The sequence below is a fragment of the Ruditapes philippinarum genome, unplaced genomic scaffold (genome assembly GCF_026571515.1).
Source record: "Ruditapes philippinarum isolate M1 unplaced genomic scaffold, ASM2657151v2 ctg992_1_1_1_1, whole genome shotgun sequence".
Lineage (NCBI taxonomy): Eukaryota > Metazoa > Mollusca > Bivalvia > Venerida > Veneridae > Ruditapes > Ruditapes philippinarum.
This window is the reverse complement of record NW_026859257.1, coordinates 115,553-129,990: the sequence shown is the minus strand read 5'-3', so window position 1 is coordinate 129,990 and position 14,438 is coordinate 115,553. Positions and strand designations below refer to the sequence as shown.

General features: G+C 33.4%; 1 protein-coding gene across 2 annotated transcripts; it reads left to right on the top strand.

The window, feature by feature from the left end:
* The first annotated feature begins 251 nt into the window (after nucleotides 1-251).
* LOC132755855 (uncharacterized) lies at nucleotides 252-11,929 on the top strand. 2 transcript variants are annotated; one of them, XM_060746783.1, is made up of 6 exons: nucleotides 252-370; nucleotides 4,341-4,615; nucleotides 5,001-5,222; nucleotides 5,755-5,907; nucleotides 6,243-6,368; nucleotides 7,364-11,929. In XM_060746783.1, exons 2-6 carry the CDS (start codon nucleotides 4,354-4,356, stop codon nucleotides 7,483-7,485), a joined length of 885 nt encoding a protein of 294 aa, XP_060602766.1. In that variant the 5' UTR covers nucleotides 252-370; nucleotides 4,341-4,353; the 3' UTR covers nucleotides 7,486-11,929. The 2 variants fall into 2 exon arrangements, with proteins under 2 accessions (XP_060602766.1, XP_060602767.1); XM_060746784.1 differs by lacking the exon at nucleotides 252-370 and adding an exon at nucleotides 1,595-1,753.
* The last annotated feature ends 2,509 nt before the right edge of the window (nucleotides 11,930-14,438 follow it).

The window sequence follows — 14,438 nt, the reverse complement described above, 5'->3', positions numbered from 1 at the left end:
ATAATAAAAAATTGGCTGGTACGGAGTTTAACTTCTAAACTGTCAACAAAGTCTTTTTTGAAACTTCACACTAATTAGATGAAGTGCAGGGTTAAAGAACAATAACTCTACATAATTAAGTTTTTGATTAATCTAACTTTATGTTACATAATACATTTTGTCTGGGGAATAACTTGAAATGTATTGCAAGATATTTATTAACACATGATCTAGAGACTAGATAAATGAAGTGTTCTGTCTAAGATTCATAATGCATCTTTGCTTGATTTTTAGCTCGACAAATCGAACAAAAAGTAGCACCCGGATGTGGGCGTCGGCTTTACACTTGGTTTAGCGTTTGCATGCAAAATCTACATTATAAATATTGAAGGTATTCAAAAAACTTAAAATATGTCTTTGGGATAATAATTGGAAGTTACTTTCCAAGTCAAATTACTTTGTCGTGAATTTTGACAGAATTATGGCCCGTTGTGAATTTAGAAACAAATTTAGTAACAAAGATGCTAAACTGAGAAAAAATAGACTGTATGCCTGGATGAAAATGATAAAGGGCCAGAAAACTGCTAGGTGCCGGAAACTGCTAGGAAACCAGTACATAAATCCTTTTTTCCAGTCAACGAAATCTGCATCAAACAAAAAAATACTATGAAAAAGAAACGGGGGCAAGAAATAATATCTCTTGAACTAAAATTCACTCAAAACCAACATTATATATCCTATTTTTTGCGCGAAGGATGAGCGTACTTCATTTCATAATGATTTACAATCTCATTGAATAATAAAAAACGCTAAAACGTGCCGTGATTTAGCGCAAGAAACACACTGGCAATAACAAAAGTTATCATAAGAACTCTGTGACATCTTCAGAGTTATCACAAGAACTCCGGGATATTTAAAAAGTCGGGTATAAATCTGTTAGCCAGTGCTTTATGTTTGCAATTTGGCATTATAATTAGGTAATTATGTATGGCAAGGATGGAGACCAGAAATTAACAGGTCAATACTTGTGAATTGGCAAATAATTTGAAAATTTTACTCAAAACTACCAGATTTGAAGCAAGAGGCGATTAAAATGGCCTGTGAATTAGTTTTTGACACATAATACAAGATGTAAGACAAGCTTAATCATTTAATTTTAATTTAGCACTTAAAACTCTTTTTGGAAAGATGAAAATAACCATTGTTGACAAGTGTTTTTATAGTATATACAGATGTTTTCCGACGAACTCTGTCACTGTTATCACAAGAACTCCTGAACAAGTTATCATAAGAACTCCATCATTCGTGTAACACTTCCTCCCCCGTGAAGACTATAGGAAAGAAATATAACATATCAAGAAAAGTCCTTTAACTGGCCCAAGCAGGACACTATACATTTCAACTGTATTAAACCCACTAGGAAAGTAACGGTTATTTAAAAGTGTCATCTTACAGACATAAAGCGATCACAATTTGGCTGCAATAAGGAACATAAGAACATTTTGTTGAAGATAAAGTGCCGCTATTTTATTCTTTTTTCTCTCTCTAGCTATAAGCGATGGATTAATGTGCATGTATTCACTCCGCCACCCCAAGATTTGATAAAAAGTACAAATAGTTTCTCCATATCTTAATCTGAAGTTTGACGAACTGAGCCGTAACGTTTCCGTATATTGAAATTTGCGAAGATATAAAAATAGAAATGCAGTGTAATTAAATAAAAATTTAAGGATAGGTATTCAAACTGCTAGTGGCTTGATACGAATTTAAAGAGGTAGGTACATTTCAATTTTCAATTGACTATTTAAAAAGGTTTTTGTTGTTTTTTATGCGCAATATTTTTGCTCATAATTTAATACATATCTGAGACTAAAAATCTGCATTTAAAATAAATTTTAAAACACCTATTTGTCTGATACGCAGATGAAACGAAGACCATATATAGACAAAGTCAGTCATAGAATCGCTAAACAATTTTGTTGCCTTTAATGAGAATAATTAAGCCCCATTTTCTAAAAAAAGAAAATAAAAAAAAAAATATTTACGTTCCATTGGTTTGTTTCATTTGCAGTGAAAAAACGATTGTCTCAAACAAACTAGATAAATCAGTTTATAAAAAGAATAAAAATAATTTTCAGTTAAAGCTAAACATATATTTTTATTTTAAATTTAACAAGAATACAAGTGTTCTCGTTATAATCTGAGCACGATAAACAGGTATTTATAGTAGTATTTTCTTACGGGGCACGCGTGCCTAATTATAGATAGAGCTATTAATAGACTTGGGTTTTTCTATTTTTCGCTTTATATACTACGGAAAACCAGCTAAGGAATATATATAGACTAGTGAGCCAAAAATAACCTTTTTGATAATATCTCATAATTACAGAAGAGCATTTGTGCCAGGTGTATGTTACTAACTCGAAATTTCGACTTACTAATCTCAAAATTTCGACTTACTTACTCGAAAGTGCGACTTAGTAACTCGAAATTTCGAGTTAATTTTCTCGAAATTTCGACTTATTAACTCGAAATTTTGACTTAGTAACTCGAAATTTCGACTTACTTAATCGAAATTTCGACTTATTAACTCGAAATTTCGACTTATATTGCACGACTTTCATTGGTTACCGGTGAAAGCAAGGATTGAATTCAAGATACTTTCTTTCGTGTGTAGCTATTGCACATTGACAAAGCACCTATGTATTTAACAGAACAATTTAATGGGGTCAAATTGTCCACACATACTAAACATATCCTTCGCTTTTGTGTGTGTGTGTGGGGGGGGGGTGTAAAATCACACTTTCCACATTTCCGTGTTAACCGGATGCCCTATTCTAAACTGTGCAACAGTCATGTGTTAAATAAGTTTTAAATGGCATGTATGCGCCAGTTAGTTTGTTACGTTTCTTTTTACTAATAATGTTTTCATTATTCATTATTTACTAAGACTTATCTAGTTTAGATAATATAAGATATAGTAGGGAGTGCGGTTTAACGATGGAGATGGAGATGGTTAGTCACTCGAAATTTTGATTTACTAAAAAACATAGACCTTGCACTAATGCTCCTCCGTACATAATACTTCTCCAGATTTTCAACAATCTCATTGATGTAGAGACCGAGTATCAAAGAACCGTAACCCTATATTGCTTAATATTAAATTACCTCTCTTTATAATGCTTGGAGAATAACTTGAGCAATCGGAGTTTATAACTTGAGAGACAGGAAGTACAGTATCAAAAACCATGATTCTGACTTGCTGAAGTTCTTAATAATATATATTCCTTTATAATATTATACTCCAAAATGCTAAAAAATGCTTTCTCGGGGCATAACTTCTACACATTCAGACTTCAGACAGTAATAGAGACTAGTGAGAGGGTCGAATTGCATAATATTTATTAGTGCTTGTGCAAAGAATATCTTGAAAACTTTTGTAAGAATTTGATTAAAATATTACACAGTAATAGAGATTAACATCTGTACATTAGCCATAATACTACCTTGATTAATTTTTAATTATTTCCCTTTATGATAATAAAAAATTGGCTGGTACGGAGTTTAACTTCTAAACTGTCAACAAAGTCTTTTTTGAAACTTCACACTAATTAGATGAAGTGCAGGGTTAAAGAACAATAACTCTACATAATTAAGTTTTTGATTAATCTAACTTTATGTTACATAATACATTTTGTCTGGGGAATAACTTTGGGATAATGATTGGAAGTTACTTTCCAAGTCAAATAACTTTGTCGTGAATTTTGACAGAATTATGGCCCGTTGTGAATTTAGAAAAGTTTTGTTTGTTATATAAATCATTCATAAAAATACTGATTGTAATCACTTTAAACTTGATGGTCTGGACTGACAGATGGACGAACAAGGCCATTTTAATTCCCCCATCCGATTTCTTTAGCAGGGAATGATAATGTAATTGGTTTCAGCGAGTGTCGTTATGGCATATGTTAATCAAACAATAAAAATACAATAAATATAATTAATGAATAGATAGGGACAGTCCACTCTGAGGGTTTAAATGGCACGTACAACTCTGAAAAAAATGTTAACAAGCAAACAAACAAACAAAATGCAATCAGTTTAGAATGTAAAAATAAAAATTATATATATCAAACACCATAATTGACCTAAATTTTGCTTGAAAATATACTTTTAGTTATTAAGAAACATGCTTGATTTAAATCCTGTAGAATAAAGAAAATGATCATAAATGTACAAATATCTGACTGAGAGAGTGATTTTATTAGACTCGATATGATAAGTATTGTCCTTTTGTATTGATAACTTAATTATATTACAAATGTATATATTAGAAACTCATACAAGTCATATTTACGCAGGGTATCTAACATTATGGAAATAAAGATAGTACACATAGCTTTGTATGGGATAGTAGTTATATTGCTGAAGGACTTGACAGTAACAACGGCAGCAGCAGTATGTCCTGCCGATACAAAATATGATGATAAAGAGAAGAAATGTGTGTGTCCTACAGATATGTTTTTTGACCCGATTGCCAAATCATGTACATACTGTTTCCATATTTGCAATAACGCAGAACTTCAGAGAACCGAAGACGAGTGTAATACATTTTGTCCGGAATATCACTTACCAGGTAAGAATGTTTTTTATAGAGACCCTTCTTATTTATGAAATCAAGGTAATCAAATCGATGTGTTAAGGCTTGTAAAGTTTCTCGACATGAATAACAAACGTGACAACATTGGAACTAACCACTTATTTGTGTATGAAAAAGTGTATGACAAAGAAATGTTATCGGCTGAAAACCAATGCACTTGATTTATACATACATTTAATAAGAATATTGAATATTGAAACCAAATGAAGAAAGCTAACCACTGCTTGTAGAATAAGTTTCGTTAAATTCCATCGAATAAATTAATCTACAATTGTAAAGAAAGTACATACATATCTGTCACAATACATTCCCTTTTCAAGTACATATTTATAAAGTGTATGATATGTTTTGGAAAATATAGCAATGGATAGGCCAGTAGTGGAGAAAGCTGATGCTACAGATGTTATTTGTTCCGGAGGCATGTATTTTGATGAAACGATAGAACAATGCAGCTGCATGAAGGATGAGTACTATGACGAGGTGACCCGAATATGTAGTGCTTGTTATGGTATATGTTCAAATGCAGAAATCCAAAACACGGTGGATGATTGCAATTCAAGGTGCCCGAACTATCACTTGCCATGTAAGTTGATGTGTGGTTAAATTTTACTATTTGATACATGTATAAGAACTAAGACAACATAAATCGAATGTTTATCTTTTCTTTCAGATACATTTCTCTATATCCGTATTCATATCATTTTAGATATCGTTCTTATTTAAAATCATAGGTGTTATGTGTACAATTAAAGTTATTTACTCTTACCTAAGTACTAATATACCAGACACCTTCTTACAAATAACATGCCAGCATAGGCAAAATTAGTTAAAACACCGTTAGCAATGAGGTCAAATTATATAAGAAATGGCGCATGCTCATATATTATGCATAAACCATGCACAGTGTCACTTTAATGCGATGAAAATAACATTTCCTATCCTCTTAATAAGCATTAATATTTTCATCGATTTCTGTTTAACTCATATGAAGACGTGCACAACTTTACAAATTTTAGAATTTACCTTAAGTATGGAAGTGTATGATTTGTTTTTTTTACTACTTTTCGGATACTCTTTATTTCAATTAATAATAATTTATGTTGGTATCTTTTCAGCTTCTACAACGGTATCACCACCACTTACCATGAGTGATGGTGTAAGTACAACTACGATGGTAATATATGTATGTATTACTGCAGGGATATTTGCTACCTGTGCATGTATTGCATGTATTGTATGTTGCTGCCGCAAGCGGCTGGAGCCCAAAGGTATCATTCTTTCAAATAGATACAATACACTTACAACTTTATTCCAAAATAAGCTCAAGTAACAATAAAATACATAACTAATAAAACAAAATGATTTATTTCAACGCTGTGGGTTGTTTCGCAAAAAGTTGACTAGAAGAACAGTTGAATCATGTATGAATCGTTCAAATGTCATAACAAATCATATTCAGGCCATAAGTTTATGATTTCCTGTCACAAATGTCAAATAAACAAATACATTTTGTTTTGAATGTTTTGAAAACAAGTTGTAAATATTCTGTGTCATATTTTTTATATCAGTAACAGCAGATTGTTCCTTGATTTTTATTTTCAAGTTCGGCAGTTGTATTCCACGTTGGGCCATTTACTGCCTTGTATAACAAGAGATGGAAATGGCGATGAAGTAGAACATGATAGGCATAATTATGTCGTTCAGCTTGCCATCAGGGACAGACCTTCAGGTATCATAAATTAACGTATTTCTTAAACCAATAGACCGATATATTCAACGCAATAAAAACTACTCAATGTTTTTTGTTTGTGCCATTCACATATGGAAGTTTTAAGTATACAAAAAAAAACCGGCTCCTTTGAATTGCGGCGCAGACTTTATCTGTAGAAGAAATGGATTGTTTTAAGTTCTAAGTTTGCTAGATTCCTAAGAGCGTTTGATGTATTTACATCTTGTTGTTGAATCAAATCATAAGTTAATTATTATCTATTCAGTGACCTTAATAGATTAACGGAAAAAATATTCATTTATAAAATAGTGAAGCTATGATGATGACTTTTTTTATACCACTTTTTTTGTAAACAAAATATCTTTTATTTAAAAAATAATATATCCCAAGCAGTGATTTTATCGCTCAATAAAATCAATGTTGAGGAATTATATCATAATGATGAGCATTCGAACTCCAAACACTGATTTTATCCAGATATAAAATCAACGATTTGGATATATTATTTCGATTCTAACACGACATTGCGCCTAATTTGTTTCCATACTTATTTTCAGCGCGTGGCATTTTAGTGGTAACGTTACATGTACGTATAATGATTACGTCACATGTCTAAATATAGAACGTCAACAGTGATTTTATTGCATAATAACGCAGACTTTCGGTTCTCCTATGTTAAATAGGGAAAATTGCGAGTCGACTTAGGGGCGTAGACAACTTTTATTCAACTTGTAGATGCAAACTTTACTGAGGACGGTATACGTAAATCATGCATAAGACTAAAACACACTCGATTCGACCAAACGACTTGAAACCACTTCCAACACCAACCCGCCTGTTTTATTGTATTTTACGGAGTTTTAAAAAGGTCAATTTCTTGACCAACTTGTAGGCCCGGGCTTTCATGACCTTATAATAGCTACGCCACTGGTCGAATAAATAAATTTGAGTTTGTAATTTCTGTTTATATGTTTTATATGTTTTACGTTACATAGGGATTTTTGACAACCAGCAACCACAAGATGATGCGGAAGCTGGCCCAATCATACCGTCAGGCAATGTAGTTGGAGTCAATGGTGAGGAAACAGAAGCAAAAGTGGCACTCCTTAATACTTAAATCTACAAGAAATGACATAATATAATTGTTACACGTTTTCATGCACATTATTCAATTACATCACCTGTGGGAAACAATGACAAAGATGTATTGGGAGACGATGGATGTCCTGTGTCACAAACGTGTGCTGTCTTGCCATTTTACCTTAGTGATATGTAAGTAAGGCTCAATATGTCATATTATATTAAAATGTAATAAAATGGTGACAACTAGAGCAATTTAAGCAAGTCAGCAAAAAGTCTTGTCCATCAAGAATTATCATATATTGATTTATTTTGAATTGAAAGATTTTATTTTGTAACCACGCTTGACATTGACATCATCTTTCCGAGACAACACTCTCACTGAGAAGAAAAAAATTGTCGTCACAACATTTGAGAAGTGACAGACTGATTAATTTAATCGAAATTCTGCCGTTGTTTCACTGCTTATGATTTTTATAGCGGGAAATATTTATTTGCCTTAACAAAATGCAAATTTTTTCAAAAGGTCGAAGGTTTAACTGAGAAGAAGATATGTTATTTTGGTATAATTGTTTTGTTTTGTAATTATTACAAATATTGTGTTATACATGTACATGTTAGTTATATTTTTTACAAAAGTACACAGTTATGATCGTATATTTTTTGCTCAAATGTTTAAATGTGATGTTTATAAGCAAAGGTATAAATATATTTTTTTATATTTTTCTTTATTAAATGTTAAATGAGATCTGTTGTTATTAGATGTAATACTTTAGATAAAAGTTTTAAATGTGATAAAGATTATGTGATATTTTGTTTTAAAACAATTCAATATCTGTTATATGAATATATATAATATCTGGTCATGCAACCTACACTTGCCAACAGCACCCATGTATGATTCTTTGGTGGTTTATGGTTATGTGTAATACGAAATACTTTTAACTTAATTATTCATTGTATTACAGACCTTCTTCTACATGTACCTATTCATTTTAAATTTGAATACATGTATGTATCTCTTATTTCTTAGCAAATTGTTAAAAAATTAAAATGATTTCACATATAGCATACATTCAAAAGGTTACGCTTACACACTATAGTATAACAATTGATATATCATATACTAGTAGATAAAACTTTAATTGGCTAAAACCTGTATGATAATTACAGAAAGGTCAATGAAACAAATATTAATGTGTAACTATTCTCAAATATAAACAACAAACAATAATATTTAATGAAAGGTGTTTTTAGCTAATTTTATCCATTTAAAAATATCTTCTTTTTTTCACTTGTATTTTTTTTTAGTATTGATCATATTTGTTGGACCTTTATTTTTATCTTTTATAATTGAAGTAAATATTGTTAATATATTATGTAAGGCATTGTTGTTCTTTGAAGGCATTAACCATTAAGTGCTATAGGTATATGGACTTTATACATATTAATGTAACATTTACTTACTATATTAATTTCTATTGGGATTTTTGAATTATTATTGTAAGAAATTCATTGGTGCAGAGTGTTCTCTTTTTTCAATAAGATTACTTTAGTCTTTAGTCTATGTTCGCATAGAAGAACTATCATGGACACGGGGGAGGAAGTGTTATACGAGGGATGGAGTTCTTATGATAATTAACTTGTTGAGGAGTTCTTGTGATAACTGTCACGGCGTTCGTCGGAAAACTATTGTATATACTGCAAAACACTCGTCAAAAATGGTAATTTGCATCGATAAAAAGTGAGTTAAAGGTGCTAAATTAAACTTTAATGATTAAGCTTGCCTTACATATTGTATTATGTGTCAAAACTTATTCATAGTTCATTTTTCATCGCCTCTTGCTTAAAATCTGGTAGTTTTGAGTAAAATTTTCAAATTATTTGCCAAATTCGCAAGTATTGACCTGTTTATTTCAAGACTTCATCCTTGCCATACATAATTACCTAATTATAATGCAAAATTGCAAACATAAAGCCCCGACTAACAATTTTATACCAAATTTCTCAAATGTCCCGGAGTTCTTGTGATATCTAAAAATATGTCCTGGAGTTCTTATGATAACTTTTGTTACTGCCAATGTGTTTCTTGCGCTAAATTACGGCACGTTTTAGCGTTTTTTATTATTCAAAGTTGTAAATACTCATGAAATATAGTACGCTCTTCCTTTGCACAAACATGAGGATATATGGTTGGTCTTGATCGAGTGCCTGCAAAGGATAAACAGGTGATAGGCTATCATCTACAGTAAAGATTGAATCAGCAGCAGTATCATGGCCTAAACCACAAAACAAAAATGTCTCAAAACTTACACGTTGTTCTCAACTATCTTTCTTAAGCAGATAATATATAGTTGTGCATCGCTTATCTAAGGGCTAAGTAATTTTAATATTGTATACCATAATAAAGAAGTACATGTATAAAACCGGGATAATTTCTTCAAACCTATGTTTCCAAAAAGTACGACAATGTGATGAAAACTCAACTGCGGTTGGCTCTATAACTACCGATCTTTCTAACAAATTTGCAAGTCCCTCCAGATTAAAACGAAATAAGTTTGACTAAAATATTTTTTGTTATCCATTACAGCAAAATTAACAGAGTTTCCTCCACTAAGATTACATAGGGGAAGTACCCATCAAACATCGGCAGAAAAATATACATGTAGACACCATACTTAAGCGCATTTTATCATAAAAGTCAATGCTCTACACCAATCTTTTGTCCAGTCTACGAAATTTGGGTCAGAAAAAAATACCATAAAATGAAACAGGGATAAGATAGCTCAGTAATATCATTTTAACTAAAGTACACTCAAAACCAACATTATATATCCTCATTTTGTGCAAAAAATGAGCGTACTACATTTCATAATGATTTACAACCTTACTGAATAATAAAAAACGCTAAACGTGCCGTGATTTAGCACAAGAAACACATAGGCAGTAACAAATATTATCATAAGAACTCCAGGACATATTTTGAGGTATCACAAGAACTTCGGGACATTTGAAAATCGGGAATAAATTTGTTAGCCGGGACTTTATGTTTGCAATTTTGCATTATGATTAGGTAATTATGTATGGCAAGGATGAAGACTTGAAATAAACAGGCCAATACTTGCGAAATGGCAAATAATTTAGAAATTTTACTCAAAACTACCAGATTGTAAGCAAGAGGCGATGAAAAATTGACTATGAATTAGTTTTTTACACATAATACAATATGTAAAGCAAGCTGAATCATTAAAAAAGCACCTTAAACTCACTTTTTAAAGATGAAAATTACCAATTTTGATGAGTGTTTTTGCAGTATATACAATAGTTTTCCGATGAACTCCGTGACATTTATCACAAGAACTCCTTAACAAGTTATCATAAGAACTCCATCTCTCGTGTAACACTTCCTCCCCCGTGATGGTAGAAAGTTTATTTTTTAGATAAGGGTATTATTTTAATTTACATGTACAAGGTATGTGTTCGTATAACTGTTTTTATGCATTAAGTTTAATTGTGTACATGGTTGTTTTGTAATGTTTATTTACATTGTAACTGCATTAAGTGTTTAATTTACTTCGTAACTGCATCAAGTGTTTAATTCATGTGAAACGTGATTGTTGGATGTTATATGCAAAACCATTATTGACTCTTTTACATTGCTCCACAACATTAAATAATATTTGCAATGCCGTATTCGTGGTTGTATTCATTGGTTGTATATATATATTTATGGACTGATATGTATGTTTTTCACATCACTTTTATCACAGGTTATGTATATATTCATGTCGTGTTCTTAAAAGTCACATTATTCAGTAGCAATATTCAATTATTGATTTTCAATTGTTATTATGTTTTCTGTATGTTTCGAATGAATTGTACGAAACAAGAAGTTTATGTGATACTAAAATCATCTGAAATAAAAATAGTATTATAAACAATATGGTACGAATTAAATGTAATAATTTAACGTCAAAGATAGCATAATTGATTTCAAATTTTGTAAATTTGAGAACAAATTATTATTTTTATTATTATTATTATTATTATTATTATTATTATTATTATTATGTTAAATGACATGATTCAGTCATGGTATTTTGTTCTTTTTAAATTATAGAAAATTTTAAAGATTAGACATTTTTATCTTAAAAACATATACCGATATTTAGATTAAAGTTGTACATTATTCAATAATCTTGCCTTTAGGACAATGTAACCAATAAAGTTTGTACTTCATATTACATGAATGACAAACTTTAAACTCATAATGTTAAAACTGCAGTAAAGGAAGTCATAAAATTTTGCTATAAAATGACTGCTGATTGTCTACATAAGTGCAAAGCAATATTATTTGATCAAACTGTCTTCGATATTTTTAATTGTTAAACCACGAAATATGTGTTTTTAGTCCATATTAAAGTTTAATTTTGTTATATTTATAGGAAAATTATATCAAATAAATTTGCTTGAATAAATTATTTGTTATTTTTTAACCTATTCCTCCTGGACAGTTAAATGTATTCCAAGCTTGTATTTTGTGAAAAGGAAATAGTTAATCCATTAGAATTTTACGCGTCTTATAATCCAGGGAAATAGGGCTATTTTAATCACGTTACAATTTAAAATATAGTGTTACATTATGGCCGTATAGTACGCGGGGTAACGGGCTAGTAGTCTACCGGGTTAACAGTGTGAACTGAGCGGATGAGCAGTCTAGCGGCCTAACAGTGTGAATTAGGCGGGCTAGCAGTCTAGCGGTCTAGCAGTGTGAACTGGGCGGGCCAGCGGGTTAAACTCTAAAACTTAACTTATTCAACATGAAAATGTTATGATACATTACCTGGCAGTGTGAACTGGGCGGGCTAACAGTGTAGCAGGCTAGCAGTGTGAACTGGGCGGGCTGGCGGGCCAGAGGGCTAAACTCTAAAACTTAACTGATTCAACATGAAATCGTTATGATACATTACCTGGAAGTGTGAAGTGGGCGGGCTAACAGTGTAACGGGCTAGCAGTGTGAACTGAGCGGGATGGCGGGCCAGCGGGATAAACTCTTAAACTTAAGTGGTTGAACATGAAAACGTTATGATACATTACCTGGCTGTGTGAACTTGGCGGGCTAACAGTGTAGCGGGCTAGCAGTGTGAACTGGGCAGGCTGGCGGGCCAGCGGGATAAACTTTAATACTTAATTGAATCTACATTGAAACCACATGATACATTTCCAGCAGTGTGAAGTGGGTGGGCTAACAGTTAGCGGGCTAGCAGTATGAAATGAGCGGATTGGCGGGACAGCGGGCTCAACTTTAATACCTAATTGAATTTACATGAAAATGTTATGAAACATTTCCTAACGGTTTGAAGTGGGCGGGCGAACAATGTAGCGGGTTAGCCGTGTGAACTGAGCGGGCTGGCGGGCCAGCAGGGTAAACTTTAATAATTAATTGAATCAACATGAAAACGTTATGAAACATTTCCTAGCGGTGTGAAGTGGGCGGGATAAGAGTGTAGAGGACTAGCGGTGTGAAATGGGCGGACTGGCGGGCCAGCGGGCTAAACTTTAATACTCAATTGAATCCACTTTAAAAATTCTTGATACATTTCCAGCAGTGTGAAGTGGGCGGCCTGACAGTGTAGCGGGCTAGCAGTGTAAACTGGGCGGGCTGGCGGGCTAGCAGTGTGAACTTAGCGGGATGGCGGGCCAGCAGGGCTAAACTCTAAAACTTTACTGGTTTAGCATGAAAACGTTATGATACATATTCTAGCAGTGTGAAGTGGGCGGGTTAACAGTGGTGCGGGCTAGCAGTGTGAACAGAGCAGGCTGGCGGGCCAGCGGGCTAAACTTTAATACTTAATTGAATCTACATGAAAACGTTATGAAACATTTCCTAGCGGTGTGAAGTGGCGGGGTAAGAGTGTAGAAGGAACTAAGCAGTTGAAATGGGCGGAACTGGCGGGCCGCAGCGGGATAACACTTTAATACTACAATTGAATCGCACTTTAAAATTCTTGATACATTTCCAGCAGTGGTGAAGTGGCGGCCTGACAGTGTTGCTGGCTAGCCAGTGTAAACTGGGCGGGCTGGCGGACAAGCAGTGTGAACTGAGCGGGCTGGGGATAAACTCTAAAATTTAACACTGGTTTAAGTATGAAAACGTTATGATACATATTCTAGCAGTGTGAAGTGGGGCAGGCTTAACTCTAACCTTAACTCGATTGAACATGAAAACGTAAAGATACATTACCTGGCAGTGTGAAGTGGGCGTGCTTACAGTTTAGCGGGCTAGCAGTGTGGACTGGGCGGGCCAGCGGGTTAAACTTAAATACTTTACTGAATCAACATTAAAACATCATGATACATTTCCTAGCAGTGTGAAATGGGCGGGATGACAGTGTAGCGGCCTAGCAGTGTAAACTGAGCGGCCTGGCAAACCAGAGGGCAAAACATTATAAATAATTTATCAACATGAAAACGTTATGAAACATTTCCTAGCAGTGTGAAGTGGGCGGGCTAACAGTGTAGCGGGATAGCAGTGTGAAATGGGTGGTCTGGCGGGCCAGCGGGCTAAACTTTAATACTTAAATGAATCAACATGAAAACGTTATGAAACATTTCCTAGCAGTGTGAACAGGGCGGGCTAGCAGTGTAGCTGCCTTGTAGTGTGAAATGGGCGGTCTGGCGGGCCAACGGGGTAAATTTTAATACTTAATTGAATCACCATTAAAACCTCATGATACATTTCCTAGCAGTGTGACGTAGGCGGGCTGACAGTTTATCGGGTAAGCAGTGCGAACTTGGCGGGCTGGCGGGCCAGCGGGCTCAACTTTAATACTTAATTGAATCATCAAGAAAACGTTATTAAACATTTCCTAGCGGTGTGAAGTGGGCGGGCGAACAGTGAAGCGGGCTAGCAGTGTGAACTGAGCGGGATTGCGGGCCAGCGGGCTTAACTTTAAAACTTAATTAAATCAAACTTAAAACCTTATGATA

Bases quoted from the DNA above. Each gene is read 5' to 3' on its own strand.
- LOC132755855 (XM_060746783.1), top strand. From the start codon at position 4,354: ATGGAAATAAAGATAGTACACATAGCTTTGTATGGGATAGTAGTTATA. The intron at 4,616-5,000 runs GTAAGAATGTTT...TGGAAAATATAG, and splicing joins TCCGGAATATCACTTACCAG to CAATGGATAGGCCAGTAGTG. The intron at 5,908-6,242 runs GTATCATTCTTT...TTTATTTTCAAG, and splicing joins CAAGCGGCTGGAGCCCAAAG to TTCGGCAGTTGTATTCCACG.